The following is a 20034-nucleotide window of genomic DNA, read 5'->3' as shown; positions in this document are numbered from 1 at the left end:
GAATTGGGGCTGGGATTGGAGTAAGGGCTGAACGTGGGATTTGAGATAACGCTGGAGGCTGGGGCAGGGGCTGGAATTGCAGCCAAGATTGCAGCTCGGGGTAAACTTGGGATTTGGTTTGGGGCTGAGGGTTTAGGAAGGGGCTGGGATTGGGGCTGGGGTTGGAGTTAGGGCTGAGATTTGGATTACAGCTGGGATTGGGGTCAAGGCTAAATGTGGGATTGGCTTTAGGGCTGGGGTTGGGATTGGGTCTGGGGCTAGACGATTCTGAGAATGGGATGAGATTAAACACGGGACGGTGAGTTTGTCTAAACGTGGAGGGAGATTGAGATCAGGATCAGGGTGAGGTTTGGGACTGAGCACACGCAGAGCAGGACAGCTGAGGTGTCACTGCAGGATGTCCCTGGCACCATCCCAGCCCTCCTCAGGCACCTCCAAACATGGGGGGCAGCTGGGTGGTCCAAGATCCAGGTGCTGCCACGCTGCCCCTCCATTCCACGTGAGCATTGTGGGAAGGCAGCCCTGAATGTGACCCTTGGGGGTCTGGGATCAGCCTTCACATCCCTGTGGGAGCAGCGACAGAGAGGACGAGAGACTTTCCCCCTCTTATTCCTGTGGAAGGGTGAACCCCAGCTGCCCTTTTCTTCTGGCGCCTCCTCATCTCCTCAGGTGAGGATGTCAAACTCCCCAGGAGCAGGAAGAAGCCCATTCCGGGTTTCTTTGTGTCTGCAGCCTGGAACATCCACTCAGAGCAGAGCACTTTGTGAAAGCCCTGCAGAATGACAGCAGGAGGAGGTTTGTGAGAAAGGCAGGAAATGGTATTTTGATAGGAAATCAAAATTCCAAATTATTTCTTTCTGTCACGTTCATTTTCAGTCAGTTCCGGTCTGGTTTCCAGAGTGCCACCTTCTCAGCTGACTGTATTTGTGTCCTCCTTCCTCTTCTGCCTTTCTTTGCCTGCTCTGTTTGTCTCTCAGTGTCTCTCTGGACCCAGGACAGCTCCCACCAAAGGCCCTCCTCTGATTTTGTTCCCAATCCACCAGCTAAAACAACCATGGGTGAGGTGATGAAGGCTGGCAGTGAAATGTCACTGTAAGATCTTGCTGCACTTGGCTTCTGGCTCCTTCCTGAGAGCTTTGCCTTCAAGGGCTGGAACATCTTCTCCTTGCTGGGAACTGGAATTCCAGATCCCTGGAGGGTGTGCCGTGGATCCCAGAGGGGCATTCCCAAGGCTCGCAGGGTTCTGGTCCTGCCGTGCCTCCCACGGGAGCCGTGCAGGGCCAGGGGACAAGGTCCAGCAGCTGGGTGGGCCCCCAGAGCAGACAGCAAAGGCTGCTTTGCTGGCCATTTCCCAGCACATTCCCAGCTGGAAGCAGAGGGAGGAAGGAAAGGGAAGCGAGTCCCTGCCAGAAGCCCAGAAGGATTGGGGTGGGAAGGGACCCTGCCCGTGGGTTACTGGGCTGAAAGCCAAGTGGAGCAAGACCTTACAATGCCATCTGCCTGCCAGCCTGTGCTGCTGACAGGAGCAGGGGGCCACTTTAGCCCTCTGTGGGTGGGACCAAACTGTGCATTCCACTCCCCTTATCTCATTTCTGATGAGCTGTTCATGATGGGTCGTTTGCAGGAGCTGCCCAGTGCACCCCCGACCCCTCAGGCTATGAGGAGCTGGCTGTTAAATGAGATAAGGAAGGAGAGGCAAACCCTGGGAGGCAGGGCAGTGTTTCTTTTTCTGCACACCAATGACTCAGCTGTGATAACTCCCTCCGGGGTAGCAGCAGCACAGTCCCACCCAGCCTGAGGGCTCACCTCTGCTGATGGGCCATCATGGACTGAATGGCCCCAGCACAATGGGCAGCTGCAAGGACTGAGACCATCAAGGCTCCCAAAATATCCCATGACTCCCAGGATGACATCATTCCATTGTGAAACTGCCCGCCCTGGGGGAGGGGCTGAGCATTCCCACCTGAACCTGAGCATATAAAATCTGGGTTTGGGGCCTTCTGGCAACACTTAACAGATCCAGGGCAGGAGCAGAACTCCAAGAGGACTGTGACCACCGCTGTTGACAAGACTGCTGCCATCACTTGGACAGGACTGTGTCCACCACTCTGACCAACAGGTTTTGTTTTCTTTCCTTTTGCTTTGCATGCAGCGGCACCAGGTGGTGCTCAGCACAGGAACTAACCACCACTGTTCTGCTCTTGTCCCAGGGTGCCTGGTTATACTCAGCCTTTGTGGGTTACAGCTGTATCATGGTATTTCTTGTCATCTCTTTGGTGAATTGTAACTCCCACCTTAATCTCTCTTGGGGCAGATCAGTGGGGTTCATTTCTCATGCCAGTTAAAACCAGCACGGTGTTTGAGAGGATTTTACAGTCATGATACAGCCGGTGACTTCTAGAGAAGGACTTGGGCAGGAGGAACCCCTAAACCATCACACTCACGCCTTGTTTTTCCCTCCACACCAGGATTTCCCACTCCCAAAACTTGGCCAGATGGAGGAGGAGGCTGTGAGGAAGAGGAAGATGCCCCGGAACACCCAGGCAGGTGAGGAGGAAGTCCCTGCCCATTTCCCCCTCTCTCCCGCTCCATCTCCCAGCCTAGCATCGCCCCCGGTTGCAGGACAACCCCGATGCCGCTGCCATCCTGCTGGGGACGGACTGGGGGGATCTACTTCGCCTTCCCTGTGGCACGCAGGCAAATGCCATCCTCTCCTTGTCCTTCCTCCCCCAGACAAGGAGCTGAGGACAGAGCCCAGGGAGGACAAATCCCCGCAGCAGAACCTGGTGGAAGAGGCCGTTTTGAGTAGCTCCACATCGCAGGAATCCAGCTGGGAGGAAAACCACCGGCGATCCCACAGGAGGAGGGGCTGCAAACGCAGCCCAGGGAGCTGTGAGGAGGAAAGACCCACCCTGTGCAGGGATGGCGGCCAGAGATCCAGCCAGAGCTCAAACCTGGTGGTCCACGAGCAGCGTCACGCTAGGGAGAAACGCTACAAGTGCTTGGAATGTGGGAAGAGCTTCAGCCAGAGCACCAACCTGATCCACCACCGGTTGATCCACACTGGGGAACGGCCCTATGTGTGTGGGGAATGTGGGAAGAGCTTCAGCCACCGCTCCCACCTGATTCGCCACCAGATGATCCACACAGGGGAACGGCCCTACGAGTGTGGGGAGTGTGGGAAGAGGTTTCAGACCAGCTCCAGTCTCCTCCAGCACCAGCAGATTCACACAGATGAGAGGCCCTTCTGCTGCCCCGACTGCGGGATGGGCTTCAGGTACAACTTTAACCTCACCAGGCACAAACGCATCCACACCGGGGAGAGGCCCTACGAGTGTCCCGAGTGCGGGAAGAGCTTTCAGACCAGCTCCAATCTCCTCCTGCACCAGCGGATTCATACAGATGAGAGGCCCTTCCGCTGCCCCGACTGCGGGAAGGGCTTCAGGTACAACTTTGACCTCACCAGGCACAAACGCATCCACACCGGGGAGAGGCCCTACGAGTGTCCCGAGTGTGGGAAGAGCTTCTCCAGGAGCTCTCACTTGACCACACACCAACAGTGCCACCAGTAAGGGAAGCCCTGCGAGTGCCCTGAGTGCAGGAAGAGCTCCAACTTCATCTCGCAGCAGAGGATCCATGTGGGGTGATGCACAGTGACCCCCGTTGGGCAGAGACCTGGTGACCCCTGTTCCAGATGATCCCCATGGTTGCGGGGAATGTTTGAGAGATTTATTTCACTTCTCATTCTCATGCTCTGATTTCATTGCTAATAAATGCAATCCCTGTCCCCAGACTGGGTCTGTTTTTCCATGCTGGTGATCGGGGCAGGAGCTCTCCTGGTCCTTATCTCAGCTCCTGGGCCTTTCCTCAGCCAATCAAAGAAGTCACTAAACAATTTTTAGCCACTCTGAGCTTTTCTCGCTGATGACTGCCCAGGTGCCAGGCGGATCTACCGCACCCAGAGCTCCCCACCTGGGCCCCCCTCACCCCCAGTGCCCCCTGGGAGCAGAATTAAGGGAGAGGGGAGGTTTCAGCACCTGCCCAGTGCTGGGGATGGGGCAGCTGGGGCCATACTGGTGGCACTGGTGGTGCTGGGAGCCCCCCTGGCCACAGGCATGGAGCTCTCAGGTGAGCCGAGGGGGTGGAAGAGGACTCGGGTATGGTGGGGAAGGTGGGGAGAGGAGGGAAAATGGGTGTGTGGGACCCATAAAATGAGTTGGAGGGGGAGTGGGACCCCCTAAAGCAAGAATGGGAAGGGGGCTGAGGACTGGGGGATGATGGGAGAGGAATGGGAAAGCTTAGAAATTAGGGAATGGGAAGGGTGGGATCTGAAAACTGAGTAGGAGGGGGCTGGGGATTGGGAGGATTGTGTGAAAAGGTTTGGGAAAGGGGCAAAAGTGGGGACTGGGACCCCCAAACTGATGGGGGCAGGGGCTGGCAGCTGGGGATTGGTGGGAAAGGAAGGGAGAAAATGGAAAAAGGGTGGAAATGAGGGTGGGACTGTGGGAAGGAAGGTCCCATGGTGGCTGTGGAGCAAGGGGCTGTGGAGTGGGGATCCAGGGTGGCCCCCTGAGCTCTTGGCTTGCTGTAGGGTGCTGGGGGCTGCTTGGGGAGCACCCCCTGACCTGTGTCTTGCTTACACAGGGCTCTTCCAGCACATGGTAAAGTCCGAGTGTCGCTTCATTAATGGTACCAAACAGGCGAGGTTGGTGGTGAGGTTCAGCTACAGCCTGGAGCAGCTCCTGCACTTGGACAGCAAGGTGGGGCACTGCGTGAGGGACACACGGTATGGGGAGAAACAGGCCCGCTACTGGAACACTGTCCTGGGGTGATGTTATGAGGCTGCTTTATTCCTTAACCCTCCGCTCAATGCCCAAGGACGCTGTGTCTTTAGGATGGACCCAGGGGTGGGGCTGGATCCACAGGGCCCGGGTGCCGGTCGGTTCAACAGCTAGAGCCCAACGGCTCGGGGGCTCCGGGGTCTCGGCAGGGCCTGGGACGGAGTGCGCCGGGAGCGCTGTGTGGCTCCTTGGGTTTTTGGTGTTCTGGCTAGCTGGAAAATGGTTCTGTTGGTTTTTCTTGTTCTTTTTCTCTTCCCTCCCCTTGCCTCACTGCCTCCCTTCCCTTCCCTACTATCCAGGGAGCCTGCGAGTTGGCACTGGTGGGCCCGCGGAGTGGCCCTGGCTGGTCCGAGCCCATGTGTCTTTTCCTTCTCCAGGAATTTGTTGTACTTCGGGGGTTTTTTTTCCCCCTGTTCTACCCTGCTTTGTTTGGTGTTAATAAACAGTTAGGGGTTTATTTCCCACTTCCAGTTCTTGTGACCCACTTGTCTTACAGGTGGAGGAAAAGGGGAGGCCCTTTTCCCTTTGGAGGAGACATTCATTCCAGAGTGTTTCCTCCTGAGGTCTTGTCTCCAAAACCAAGACATAAATTTGGCGCCCAACTTAAGGGGCACGTGGAAGCGGAAAAAAAATTAAAATCATTTTGGTTTGAATCACTTTTGTATTGAGGTACAGCAGTAAGACTGTCCAGAGACTGAGAGCTTCAGGGCCCCTTGTCATCCCTTGGTCGATACTTAGATCACATGACAGGGACCCCAAATGCCTCGCTTCCGTGCCATCCAGAATTGTACCATCGCCTTCAGCGTTCCAGATTCGGACCATCCAACTTCATATAGTTTCATCAGGCCGCTGGGTGTAATCCTTCCTCAGGGTACGAGGGCCCTCTATGGACAGGACTCGGTAATGATTTCAGGTTCCACTTCCTCTGCTGGCTGTGAAGGTCCTGGCTGCTCATCATCATCCACCGGGCAAATGGATTTGGCTTTGTGTTTCTTTCTCTGGACAGGGGCAATTGTTGTTGGTTTAGGCTCCCCATCTGCTTTAGCTGCAGCTGGAGTGATTGGGGCATCTGCTGGCTTATTCTCCTGCCCCTCTGGCTGTATCTTCTGCCCTACAGAATCCAGCAGTGTGCGGTAAGCGTTAGCCAGGACCCAGCACATGACAATGAGCTTTTCCTTTTCATCAGTGTTGTTATTGCAGTTTTCCTTCAGCTACTTCCCCACCTCAGCTGGATTCTGAATTCGTTCAGGGGGGAAGTTCCAGGCTACTGGGTCAGAAAAGTGCTTCAGGGTCAGGCCTATGTCCTCCCATACCCCACAGCACTTTGGATTTTCTGCAACTGGGGCAGGTGTCTGGGCAACTCCTCTGGAGATCTCAGCCCTTTTTTTAGACAAGCTGGAGACCACATAGAGAAACCCTGCTAGATAACATAACAAGGAGGTGGCATCTTTGACATCCAGGGGAAACTGGACACTTTCAAAAGGTGACGTGCCAGATCTGAAGGGGAAGAAGGAGATGAAGGGCTGGGAGTTATCATCCCCTGCTTTTCCCCTAACAAACTGGGTGTGTAATTGCTAATACATTCCAAAAGGAAACTACCAAGGCCAGAATGGGAAAACAACATGACATACACCTTCTCCATGGCTTCCATTACTTCAGCCAAACTTCGATGAATCACTACCACCAGGCATATTAAAATGGCAGTGCTGATTCTTCATCCTGACTTATAAAAGTGTAAGCCAGGGACCCGACTGCCCATAGCTGTGGACGTGTACTTATGGCTAGCTTCCACAGAAAAATTATTAAATCAAGCAGCATGGTCTTACTGCTGTACCTCAATACAAAAGTGATTCAAACCAAAATGGTTTTGATTATTTTTTCCACTTCCACGTGCCCCTTAAGTTGGGCACCAAATTTATGTCTTGGTTTTGGAGACGAGACTTCAGCAGGAAACACTCTGGAATGAGTGTCTCCTCCAAAGGGAAAAGGGCCTCCCCTTTCCTCCACCAGTAAGACAAGTGGGTCACAAGAACTGGAAGTGGGAAATAAACCTCAAACTGTTTATTAGAAAAAAACAAAGCAGGGTAGAACAGGGGAAAAAAACCCCGAAATACAACAAATTCCCAGAGAGGGAACAGACACATGGGCTCAGACCAGCCGGGGCCACCCTGTGGGCCCACCAGGGCCAACTCACAGGCTCCCTGGACCGTAGGGAAGGGAGGCAGTGAGGCAAGGGGAGGGAAGGGAAAAAGAACAAGAAAAACCAACAGAACCATTTTCCAGCTAGCCAGAACACCAAAAACCCAAGGAGCCACACAGCGCTCCCGGCGCACTCCCTCCCAAGCCCTGCCGAGACCCCGGAGCCCCCGAGCCATTGGGCTCTAGCTGTTGAACCGACCCGCACCCGGGTCCCGTGGATCCGGCCCCACCCCTGGGTCCATCCTAAAGACACAGCGTCCTTGGGCATTGAGCGGAGGGTTAAGGAATAAAGTAGCCTCATTAACATCACCCCAGGACAGTGTTCCAGTAGCGGGCCTGTTTCTCCCCATACCGTGTGTCCCCCACGCAGTGCCCCACCTTGCTGTCCAAGTGCAGGAGCTGCTCCAGGCTGTAGCTGAACCTCACCACCAACCTCGCCTGTTTGGTACCATTAATGAAGCGACACTCGGACTTTACCATGTGCAGGAAGAGCCCTGTCTATGCAGGACACAGGTCAGGGTGTTATAAGTTTTGATAAGTTCTTAAGTTCTTCAGGTAAATAATCACAATTTGATTATTTTAGATGGAAAATTTATTAATAATTAAGCAAGTAGAATGTGAGCAAAAGCAGCGCTGGGTGACAGGGGAGTCTCCGCTCCACCAACTGCCACGCTAATACTTCAAACCATTGTCCTTTTATACTTTCATACTTCCGCTTTCCTGTTCCTGTATTGCTCTTCTGCTTGTAGCTTGTGGTTTCCTCTGCGCATGTACATCTTGTTGCTAGGGGGTCTTTTCTGCCTTCTGGTGGTCGTTGAGGCTGAAGTAAGAAGTCTTCCTCTTTTGTCCTCTCCATGACCCTTATCTTTTCCTTCCATATTTGGTATAATATCTCTTTACTTACATAACTCATAAGCGGAAGCGATACATATTTGGCAAATACATATTTCACTAGCTGCAAAGGCACATCTTTGGCAATGCATACGATTCCGGATATATGGGCGTAATTCTGCAAGCGTGCTCTCCTTCAAACCACAGAGGAGGACTCATCTACCTCCATAGTTTAATAAACATTTGCAGCTTTTAACAAGGGGGTGCTCCCCCAGCAGCCCCCAGCACCCCATAGCAAGCCAAGAGCTCAGGGGGCCACCCTGGATCCCCACTCCACAGCCCCTTGCTCCACAGCCACCATGGGACCTTCCTTCCCAAAGTCCCACCCTCATTTCCACCATTTTTCCATTTTCTCCCCTCCTTTCCCATCAATCCCCATTTGCCAGACCCTGCCCCCATCAGTTTGGGGGTCCCAGTCCCCACTTTTGACCCTTTCCCAACCCTTTTCACACAATCCTCCCAATCCCCAGCCCCCCCCCCGCTCAGTTTTCAGATCCCGCCCTTCCCATTCCTCTCCCATCATCCCCCAGTCCTCAGCCCCTTTCCCATTCTTGCTTTAGGGGGTCCCACTCCCCCTCCAACTCATTTTATGGGTCCCACACACCCATTTTCCCTCCTCTCCCCACCTTCCCCACCATGCCCGGACTCCTCTTCCCACCCCCTCGGCTCACCTGAGAGCTCCATGCCTGTGGCCAGGGGGGCTCCCAGCACCACCAGTGCCACCAGTATGGCCCCAGCTGCCCATCCCCAGCTCTGGGCAGATGCTGAAACCTCCCCTCTCCCTTAATTCTGCTCCCGGGGGGCACTGGGGGTGAGGAGGGGCCCAGGTGGGGAGCTCTGGGTGGGGCAGATCCACCTGGCACCTGGGCAGTCATCAGCGAGAAAAGCTCAGAGTGGCTAAAAATTGTTTAGTGACTTCTTTGATTGGCTGAGGAAAGGCCCAGGAGCTGAGATAAGGACCAGGAGAGCTCCTGCCCCAGTCACCAGCATGGAAACACAGACCCAGTCTGGGGACAGGGATTGCATTTATTAGCAATGAAATCAGAGTACGAGAATGAGAAGTGAAATAAATCTCTCAAACATTCCCCCCAACCATGGGGATCATCTGGAACAGGGGTCACCAGGTCTCTGCCCAACGGGGGTCACTGTGCATCACCCCACATGGATCCTCTGCTGCGAGATGAAGTTGGAGCTCTTCCTGCACTCAGGGCACTCGCAGGGCTTCCCTTACTGGTGGCACTGTTGGTGTGTGGTCAAGTGAGAGCTCCTGGAGAAGCTCTTCCCGCACTCGGGACACTCGTAGGGCCTCTCCCCGGTGTGGATGCGTTTGTGCCTGGTGAGGTCGGAGTTGTACCTGAAGCCCTTCCCGCAGTCGGGGCAGCGGAAGGGCCTCTCATCTGTGTGAATCCGCTGGTGCAGGAGGAGACTGGAGCTGGTCTGAAACCTCTTCCCACACTCGGGACACTCATAGGGCCTCTCCCCGGTGTGGATCATCTGGTGGTGAATCAGGTGGGAGCTCTGGCTGAAGCTCTTCCCACATTCCAAGCACTTGAAGCGTTTCTCCCTAGCGTGATGCTGCTCATGGACCACCAGGTTTGAGCTCTGGCTGGATCTCCGGCCACCTTCCCGGCACAGGGTGGGTCTTTCCTCCTCACAGCTCCCTGGGCTGCGTTTGCAGCCCCTCCTCCTGCGGGATCGCCGGGGCTTTTCCTCCCCGTTGGATTCCTGCACCATGGAGCTGCTCAAAACGGCCTCTTCCACCAGGTTCTGCCGCGGGGATTTGTCCTCCCTGGGCTCTGTCCTCAGCTCCTTGTCTGGGGGAGGAAGGACAAGGAGAGGATGGCATTTGCCTGCGTGCCACGGGGAAGGGGAAGGAGATCCCCCCAGTCCGTGCCCGGCAGGACGGCATTGGCAGCGGGGTTGTCCTGCAGCCGGGGGCGATGCTGGGCTGGGAGATGGAGCAGGAGAGAGGGGGAAACGGGCAGGGACTTCCTCCTCACCTGCCTGGCGGTCCCAGGGGATCTTCCTCTTCCTCACAGCTTCGTCCTTTTTCTGGCCAAGGTTTGGGAGTGGGAAATCCTGGTGTGGAGGGAAAAACAAGGTGTGAGTGTGTTGGCTTATAGGTTCCTCCTGCCCAAGTCCTTCTCTAGAAGTCACCAGGCGTATCATCCCTGTAAAATCCTCTCAAACACCATGCTGGTTTTACCTGGCATGAGAAATGAACCCCACTGATCTGCCCCAAGAGAGATTAAGGTGGGAGTTACAATTCACCAAAGAGATGACAAGAAATACCATGATACAGCTGTAACCCACAAAGGCTGAGTATAACCAGGCACCCTGGGACAAGAGCAGAACGGTGCTGGTTAGTTCCTGTGCCGAGCACCACCTGGTCCCGCTGCATGCAAAGCAAAAGGAAAGAAAACAAAACCTGTTGGTCAGAGTGGTGGACACAGTCCTGTCCAAGTGATGGGAGCAGTCTTGTCAACAGCGGTGGTCACAGTCCTCTTGGAGTTCTGCTCCTGCCCTGGATCTGTTAAGTGTTGCCAGAAGGCCCCAAACCCAGATTTTATATGCTCAGGTTCAGGTGGGAATGCTCAGCCCCTCCCCCAGGGCGGGCAGTTTCACAATGGAACCATGTCATCCTGGGAGTCATGGGATATTTTGGGAGCCTTGATGGTCTCAGTCCTTGCAGCTGCCCATTGTGCTGGGGCCATTCAGTCCATGATGGCCCATCAGCAGAGGTGAGCCCTCAGGCTGGGTGGGACTGTGCTGCTGCTACCCCGGAGGGAGTTATCACAGCTGAGTCATTGGTGTGCAGAAAAAGAAACACTGCCCTGCCTCCCAGGGTTTGCCTCTCCTTCCTTATCTCATTTAACAGCCAGCTCCTCATAGCCTGAGGGGTCGGGGGTGCACTGGGCAGCTCCTGCAAACGACCCATCATGAACAGCTCATCAGAAATGAGATAAGGGGAGTGGAATGCACAGTTTGGTCCCACCCACAGAGGGCTAAAGTGGCCCCCTGCTCCTGTCAGCAGCACAGGCTGGCAGGCAGATGGCATTGTAAGGTCTTGCTCCACTTGGCTTTCAGCCCAGTAACCCACGGGCAGGGTCCCTTCCCACCCCAGTCCTTCTGGGGCTTCTGGCAGGGACTCGCTTCCCTTTCCTTCCTCCCTCTGCTTCCAGCTGGGAATGTGCTGGGAAATGGCCAGCAAAGCAGCCTTTGCTGTCTGCTCTGGGAGCCCACCCAGCTGCTGGACCTTGTCCCCTGGCCCTGCACAGCTCCCGTGGGAGGCACGGCAGGACCAGAACCCTGCGAGCCTCGGCAATGCCCCTCTGGGATCCATGGCACACCCTCCAGGGATCTGGAATTCCAGTTCCCAGCAAGGAGAAGATGTTCCTGCCCTTGAAGGCAAAGCTCTCAGGAAGGATTCAAAAGCCAAGTGCTGCAAGATCTTACAGTGACATTTCACTGCCAGCCTTCATCACCTCACCCATGGTTGTTTTAGCTGGTGGATTGGGAACAAAATCAGAGGAGGGCCTTTGGTGGGAGCTGCCCTGGGTCCAGAGAGACACTGAGAGACAAACAGAGCAGGCAAAGAAAGGCAGAAGAGGAAGGAGGACACAAATACAGCCAGCTGAGAAGGTGGCACTCTGGAAACCAGACCAGAACTGACTGAAAATGAATGTGACAGAAAGAAATAATTTGGAATTTTGATTTCCTATCAAAATACCATTTCCTGCCTTTCTCACAAACCTCCTCCTGCTGTCATTCAGCAGGGCTTTCATAAAGTGCTCTGCTCTGAGTGGATGTTCCAGGCTGCAGACACAAGGAAACCCGGAATGGGCTTCTTCCTGCTCCTGGGGAGTTTGACATCCACACCTGAGGAGATGAGGAGGCAGCAGAAGAAAAGGGCAGCTGGGGTTCACCCTTCCACAGGAATAAGAGGGGGAAAGTCTCTCGTCCTCTCTGTCGCTGTTCCCACAGGGATGTGAAGGCTGATCCCAGACCCCCAAGGGTCACATTCAGGGCTGCCTTCCCACAATGCTCACGTGGAATGGAGGGGCAGCGTGGCAGCACCTGGATCTTGGACCACCCAGCTGCCCCCCATGTTTGGAGGTGCCTGAGGAGGGCTGGGATGGTGCCAGGGACATCCTGCAGTGACACCTCAGCTGTCCCGCTCTGCGTGTGCTCAGTCCCAAACCTCACCCTGATCCTGATCTCAATCTCACTCCACGTTTAGACAAACTCACCGTCCCGTGTTTAATCTCATCCCATTCCCAGAATCATCTAGTCCCAGACCCAATCCCAACCCCAGCCCTAAAGCCAATCCTACATTTAGCCTTAACCCCAATCCCAGCTGTAATCCAAATCTCAGCCCTAACTCCAACCCCAGCCCCAATCCCAGCCCCTTCCTAAACCCTCAGCCCCAAACCAAATCCCACGTTTAGCCCAAGCTGCAATCCCAGCTGCAATTCCAGCCCCTGCCCCAGCCTCCAGCGTTATCCCAAATCCCATGTTCAGCTCTAATTCCAAACCCAGCCCCAATTCCAACTCTACCCCCAACCCCAGTGCCAAATTTAGCCCTAACTCCAGCCTCAACACCAGCCCCGGCCCACACTCCAGTCCCACATTTAGCTCTAAATCCAAACCCAGCCCCAGCAGCAGCCCACATCCCATACCATTATTAGAGCTAATCCCAATCCCAGTCCCAGTTCCAGCCCCAATCCCAGCCCCAGCCCACACACCAATCCCACCTGTCGTGGGTTAGCAAAGCATAGTCTCGTAAGTGATGTTCTTGCAAAGGGGTGCTTACAGCTCCTCTGTGACCTGACAGAACCTATCAGCTGGCCAGTTTGAGTATGGACAATTCTTTAAACCACTTAAAATTGTGACCGCCTCTGTGATCCACACGTAAGAATAGACAAAGCCCGGTCAGAGCTCCCTCTCGTTTCTGGCGCTGGGACAGGTGGCTGCAGGCCCCATGCAGGGCCCAGCAAGCCTGGCCCGGGCCCTGCTGGGGCCAGGCCAGGCTGGGCCACGGCCATCCTGGAGCCGATGGGCCCTGGTCCACCCACGGAACTCCCCCAGGGCCCTGCTATGTGCAGACGCGCTCCCCCTCTCCAGTGTGGCCAAGATTCAGCTGAAGCTGCCCTGCTGCCCAGCAAAAGATCATGTGAGCAACAGCGATAAGTGACATTCCAGCTGCAAGGCCTGGGTGACATTAACCCTTTTAGTGCTGTGAAGAGCTGAAAACCTGAGGGAAGAGAAAGACGAGATGCTTAAAGCTGAAATTCTGTTGGAAAGCTATGATGTATCAGAGCACCCGTTGTAATTTCATGAAGGCATGGGGGGTGGAGCGTTCAACTTGTACTTGAGAGCAAAAGCACCTGCGCTGAGATAGGCAGATGCTGAAGCAGCTGTAATTTCATGAGAAGTTTGAATAGGGAGAGATGGAAGCGATGAGGACTTTTGCTCCAAATGGAAAAGGAGAAGACCTCAGTTTCTGGAGATGCTCCCAGAGATAGTCCTAGGGATGAAGATGAGGAAGACCCTTTGCTCCCAGGGAAGGAGAAGGGCCTGTGTTCTTAGAGATGATATGCTCCCAGAGATGGGTGAAGAGAACTTCTGTTTCTGGACGGCTCAACCTTAAAATTGCACCTCAGTAGCTCAAGATTGGACCCTCGAAGGCAGTTGTGGGAAAAGCTGCAGGTCGTGGGAGGGGACTCTCAATGATGAGAGCAGAGAACCAACCCGGGCGGCTGTCTCGTTGTGATAATGTTTTCATAGCATGGGCAAGAGAGACTCCTCTTCCTAAATGGACTGAACAAGGTTATTATGGAAGTGGTAAACAGACTGAACATCTCAAGGGTCGTCTTTTTACATTGTCAGTGGGAGAAGGGAGAAAGGTCGGGGGGGTGGGAGGAGAAGTATTCTGAAGGTGTGGTATGACTTTTTTCTTCTTTTAGGTCTGTTCATAAACTTGTTTATATTCTTTCAAGTTTGGTGCCTGCTTTGCATTTCTCCTAATTCTTATCTCACAGAAGGTAAACAGTAATGAGTATTTTGGACGAAACCACTACACACCTTTAGCCCTGACCCCACTCCCAGCTCTAAGCCCACCCTCAGCCCTGCCCCCAGCCCCCTCTCAGCCTAATCCAGCCCAAATTCTGGTTTCAGTGCAACCCCTTCCCCCACCCCATTCCTGGCCCCGCCCCTGCCTGAAGCCACGCCCACCCCATCCCTCTCAGAACCTGCACCCTCTCAGCCAACCACGTTTCTTTCTCATCTTCTTTGCTCCACCCCTCATTATTTGTTCCTCGGCATCCATTGGCTGCTGCCACGGGGGGGGGGGGGGGGGGCTGGGGCTCCCATGCCCATATAAAGGGGCGATCATGGCCATTGTTTAGTGCGGGATCCGGTGCTGCTGCGGCGCAGAGGAGTGGGGAGAGAGGAGTCGAGCAGTGGGAGAGGAGCGGGGTGAGCGGAGTGGAGTGGGCAGAGTGCAGGGGGTGAGAGCTGAGTGGAGAAGACAGAGCCGAGTGGAGCTCGCGCCCGTGGCCCCGAAACGCGGGAACCCCGCGACCAGCTCAGGCTGGAGGGTGTGTGGGTGGTTGGGGGGAGGTGGGAGCGGCGCCCGCCCCCGTGGGCCTGATCACAGCAAAATGTGGAGGGGGAGCCCCAGCCCAGCTCCCTCGTGCCCCAAGCCGCCGCTGCGCCCCGTGTCGCCGTCACCGGTAACGGGTGCGTGGGCCGGACACCAGCGGCCGCAGCAAGCAGAGCGAGAGGGACGGAGAGCTCCCTCCCCGAGGGTGCAGACACGGAGAGCCCCACGCACCTCCACATACGGGTGGAGGACAAAGGACACCCCCAGCTCTCCCCAAAGGGGAGAAGGACAGAGACCCCCTGGCCCACCCATAGTGGAAGTGGATGGACACCACTGCGGTTCCCCTCATGGTTCCCCCAAGGGTGAGGAAGATGTAGACCCCCTTGGGCCCCCTAAAGGGGAAGATGACAGAGACCTGCCCGTGGCCTTTCCCCTGGGCAAGAAGGATGGAGACCACCCCTGCCCCCCCCAAAGGTAAAGAGGATGGAGACCACCCCCAGACTCCTCCCTAAAGAGGAAGAGGAGGGAGGCCTCCCTGGGGCAAGAAGAACAGGGACCACTAGGGTTGCCCCAAAGGTAAGGCGGAGGCAGAATCCCCCAGGGCGACGAGGACAGAGAGCACCCCTGTCCCCTGCAAAGGTAAGGAGAATGGAGTCCAGCCACTGTCCTCCCAAAGGAAAGGAGGATGAGGATGCTTTCGCCCTCCCAAGTGGGAGGAGGACAGAGATAACCCTGGCCCCACATTTGGGATAGGAGCACAGCAATCCCCCCCAATCCATCCCATGGGAGAGGAGGACGCACAGCCCGGGATTGTTTCTGTCCCTCTCCTACCTGGGGAGTCCTGGGGGGGTCTCCAAGCCGTTCTTGTCTGGGAAGGATTGGGGGGTGGGGATGGTCTCTGTCCCTCTCACCCCACTCGGTGCCCGGTGAGGGTCTCTGTCCATCTCCCCTTGGGATTCTTGGGAGGTGCTTGTGGGGCTTTGGGGGTGTCTCTGTCGCTCTCACCCCAATGGTGCTTGGGCGGGGTCACCCCAGGGGTGAGAGGGACAGAGACCCCCCCGGCCTCCCCAGGTATGAGAAGGTTGGAGAGCCCCTGAGCACACTCAGCAGTGAGAGGGACACAGAGCTCCTGGTCCCCAGCCCTGCACAAGCATTCCCTGGGACGAGAGGGATGGAGATGCCCGAGCATCCCCAAGGGTGAAAGGGACAGGGACACCCCTCAGGAATGTCCTGGGATGAGAGGGACAGGGACACACCCTTGGGAATGCCCTGGCATTAGAGGGACAGGGACAACATTACCGAGCCCCTCCCCAGAATCCCCCAAGGAGAGAGACACAGAGACCCCTTGAGCATCCCCTGGGCACTGGACAAAATAAACTTGGCAAAAATCAAACTTAACTCTACACAAAATGCTTGGAGGAATGTTTGCTCTTTCCACAAGTCACTTGTGATGAAAACGCAAACAAACCCCAAGCATGAATGAACCAACAGCACAAGCAGTTATGGTGGCAATTCAAAGGTCCAGCGGTTCCCACACAGCTCCAGCTCAGCTGCTGGCAGGTTCCTGTAAAAGAAAAGTGAAAAGTTCAGCCCGGTACAGATGATTTAAAGGAAGGATAAACTCTGTGTAGCTGTCACAGAGGTGACAGGGATAAAGAGAAAAATGATTCTCACATTTGGCAAAGGCCCCCAGGCTGTGAAAGAGAAAAGGGGGGAGAGCAAGGGAGTGACAGGGACAGAGACCTCCCCTGGGGAGGGGCGAGTGTGACACTGTCCCCTGTGTGTGTGGCCTTCCTGGGGTGGGGGTTTCACACCGGAGCCAGTCTGGGTAAGGGGGGTGGTGTTCACTCCCCCTGGGCAGGGGTTACCCCACACCCCCAAACTCCCCTCCTACCCCCTTGGTTGGGGGATGGAGGTGCAAACCTGGCCTCAGCAAATGGGTCTGGGGGCTGGGGCCTCCCCCAGCCCGACCCCAGCCAGGGCTGATTTTCAGGACAGCCCTGGCCTTGGCTTTCTGGTGGATTCATTCTTCTCCCTCAGCCTTGTTTCCTTCTCCCTAGACCTGAGATCCCTGGGTAAGAGTCCCCTTTCCCTGATCTCAAGGTCCCTTAGCTCAAGGTGCAGCCCAAAGTTCCCCTCAGGAGGCACATTCAGGGACGGAGGGGCTTGGGTGGTCACAGCTCCTTTATACAGTTCTGCCATAATGGGCAAAAAGCCCTTCCTAACAATGTTTTGGCCGTGAACCACAACATTTCAGTCTCTCGGCAGCCCCCAGAGCATCCCCCGTGTTGCCAGATGGAAAATCCTCTGTGCCGGCTGGGCTGCCACAAGGCTCATTCCTCAAACCTGTCTTGGGGCTGAGTCAGGGTTTGTCATAGGTTAGCAAGCATAGTCGCAGAAGGGATGTCCTTGCTAAGGGGTGCTTACAGTTTCCTCTGGGACCTGACAGAACCTATCAGCTAGCAAGTTTGGATATGGACAATTCTTTAAGCCACGTAAAGTTGTGACCGCCTCTGTGATCCACACTTAAGAACAGACAAACTCCCCCCTAAGCTCTCTCTCATTTCTGGCTCTGGGGCAGGTGGCTGCAGGGCCCGAGCGGGGCCCAGTGGGCCAGGCCCAGGCCCTGCTTGGGCCAGGCCAGGCCGGGCCACGGCTCCAGGATGACCCCCCCCAGCAGGGCTGTGGGCAGCCAGAGCGGCTTGGAACCACCCCCCTCCACTGCGGCCAAGATTTCAGCAGAGCGGCACCACTGTCCGGCAGAGGTCAGGTGACCAACAGCAATAAGCCACATTCCAGCTGCAAGGCCGAGGTGAGAGTAACACTTTTATTGCTGTGAAGAGCTGAAAACCTGAGGGAAGAGAGAGAGGAGCTGTTTAAAGCTGAAATTCTGTTGTGAAGCTCTGATATATCAGAGTATCCCGTCGTAATTTCAGAAAGATATGGGGGGTGGAGTGCTGAACTTGTAAGCGAAAGCACCTGCGCTGAGATAGGCAGATGCTGATGCAGCTGTAATTTCATGAGAAGTTTGGACAGGGAGAGATGGACTTTTGCTCCAAATGGGAAAGGAGAAAACCTCAGTCCCTAGAGATGCTCCCAGAGATAGTCTTAACGATGAAGATGAGGAAGACCCTTTGCTCCCAGGGAGGGAGAAGGGCCTCTGTTTTTTGTTTCTGAACGGCTCAACCTTAAAATTGTACCCCAAAAAACTTCAAGAGTGGACCCTTGAAAGCAGTTGTGGGAAAAGCTGCAAGTCGGGGGAAGGGGCTCACATGCAGGCAGAGAGACTCCTCTTCCTAAATGGACTGAACAATATTTGCAAGTGGGCGGCTGTCTCGTTGTGATAATGGCACGAGCAAGAAGAGACTTTCTAAATGGCCTGACCAAGGTTATTATGGAAGTGGTAAACAGACTGAACATCTTAAGGGTTGTCTTTTTACATTGTCAGTGGGAGAAGGGAGGAAGGTGGGCAGAGGAGGAGAGTTCTAAAGGTATGGTATAATTTATTTTTTTTCCCCCTCTTTTAGGTCTGTTCATAAACTTCTTTAAATTCTTTCAAGTTTGGTGCCTGCTTTGCATTTCTCCTAATTCTTATCTCTCAGCAGATAAACAGTAATGAGTATTTTGGACCAAACCACTACATTATGGCAATGGGCAAAAAGCCCTTCCTGACAACGTTTCAGCCGTGAACCACAACATTTCAGTCTCTCAGCAGCCCCCAGAGCATCCCCCGTGTTGCCAGATGGAAAATCCTCTGTGCCGGGTGGGCTGCCACAAGGCTCATTCCTCAAACCTGTCTTGGGGCTGAGTCAGGGATGCAGTATCCCATGATGGTTTGTGCTTAGCGGGTGGGAAACTACTGTTCCTGTGGTGGGGTTTGTTCTGTTCTGCTCTCTCTGTATTTTATAGTAAGGAGCTGTTCGTCCTTTTCCTGCATTTTTGCTTGGGTGCCCTGTAATTTTAGAATTGGATCCACGGGGATCATCGGGGCACTGCTGAGCCCCATGGAAGCAAGGGGCCGGTGTGCTTCTGAGTGGCCCCATGGATCCAAGGAGACCATTGTGCTCCTGCAGGTCCTCATGGAGTCGCAGAGTCCATTGTGACACTGCTGGGCCCCGTGGAGCCAAGGACACCTTTGTGACACTGAGGGGCCCCATGGAGCCAAGGACACCTTTGTGACACTGATGGGCTCCATGGAGCCAAGGACACCTTTGTGACACTGAGGGGCCCTGTGGAGCCAAGGACACCTTTGTGACACTGAGGGGCTCTGTGGAGCCAACAGAACATGGAACAGCTCTGGCTTGCTTGGCCTCCTGGTGGCCACCGGACAGCTCCAGCTGATCTTGGAATGTTGAGAGTCGCTTCTCATCTGCCCCTGGAGCTCTGGGGCTCTGTGCTTTCCTTCCTATGGAACAGATCCGTCCTTCTCCTCCAGGGGCTCATGGCCAAAACTGAGATTCCTCTTCCAAATTTCTGTGTATCCAAGGACTGTTCCCAGATGAAACGTGCCAGGACAATCAGATCTGCCTGCCTTGGCCTCCCAGGGACCCCCTCTCCTCTGCCTTTGTGACACTGAAGTCTGTTTGGTGTCAGGCTGTACCGCACGCAATCCCGCTTCCTTCGGGGCTGCTGTTGCCCCTGTGCCCACTGCCCCCCAAAAGAACAGGCTGCCCTGCGGGGGAACAAATGCAGCATCTCCTGGGGAAAGCCTCAGCGAGGGCTCAGTTTGCCGTTGGTCATTGCGGTGACTGCAGGAAAGGGACACCCCACCATGGGGCATTTCTTGGTCAGCTCCAGACATAAAGAGTGGGAAACTGTCTGAGACTCGGGTTGTGGCCTCGAAGCCGCCACTGCGGTTTGCAGGGAGCTGCAGGGCGGCACGGCCTTGGCTGTGCCCGGGAGCGCTCACTTTGGAGGTGGTGTCGGATCTGATGGGGACAAGGGGTACCCTGTGGGGCTGGGGGTGGCCTTGAGAGTCTCCATGGCACTGAGTGGGAGCTCCATTGATGGGGGTTGGTGTCCTGGGCTGAGGGGCTGTAGCGGGTTAGGTTTGCTCCCGGGCGGAAACACCAATTTACTGTAGTGGTTTGGTCCAAAATACTCATTACTGTTTATCTGCTGAGAGATAACAATTAGGAGAAATGCAAAGCAGGCCCCAAACTTGAAAGAATATAAACAAGTTTATGAACAGACCTAAAAGAAGAAAAAAGTCATACCACACCTTCAGAATACTTCTCCTCCCACCCCCCCCACCACCTTTCTCCCTTCTCCCACTGACAATGTAAAAACCCTTGAGATGTTCAGTCTGTTTACCACTTCCATAATAACCTTGTTCAGTCCATTTAGGAAGAGGAGTCTCTCTTGCCCATGCTATGAAAACATTATCACAACGAGACAGCCGCCCGGGTTGGTTCTCTGCTCTCATCATTGAGAGTCCCCTCCCACGACCTGCAGCTTTTCCCAGAACCGCTTTTGAGGGTCCAATCTTGAGCTACTGGG

At 55.0% G+C, this 20034-nt stretch overlaps 2 protein-coding genes across 2 annotated transcripts in view; one reads left to right on the top strand and one right to left on the bottom strand.

The window, feature by feature from the left end:
- LOC125319000 (zinc finger protein 850-like) overlaps nucleotides 1-9912 on the bottom strand; it is a 74220-nt gene extending 64308 nt beyond the window's left edge. The window contains exons 1-2 of the mRNA XM_048289962.1: nucleotides 9172-9912; nucleotides 9088-9099 (exon numbers count right to left, since the gene is read on the bottom strand). Coding sequence (XP_048145919.1) covers nucleotides 9088-9099; nucleotides 9172-9665 — 506 coding nt within the window. The 5' untranslated portion in view covers nucleotides 9666-9912. The remainder of the gene's footprint in view (nucleotides 1-9087; nucleotides 9100-9171) is intronic.
- LOC125318998 (zinc finger protein 91-like) overlaps nucleotides 1-20034 on the top strand; it is a 156655-nt gene that overhangs the window by 132493 nt on the left and 4128 nt on the right. The window contains 2 exon segments of the mRNA XM_048289961.1: nucleotides 2984-3559; nucleotides 3632-3643. Of these exon segments, the coding sequence (XP_048145918.1) occupies nucleotides 2984-3559; nucleotides 3632-3643 (588 nt within the window).

This window comes from Corvus hawaiiensis, chromosome 35, assembly GCF_020740725.1.
Source record: "Corvus hawaiiensis isolate bCorHaw1 chromosome 35, bCorHaw1.pri.cur, whole genome shotgun sequence".
Lineage (NCBI taxonomy): Eukaryota > Metazoa > Chordata > Aves > Passeriformes > Corvidae > Corvus > Corvus hawaiiensis.
The sequence above is the reverse complement of the archived record's forward strand: the minus strand, read 5'-3'. Positions and strand labels throughout refer to the sequence as shown.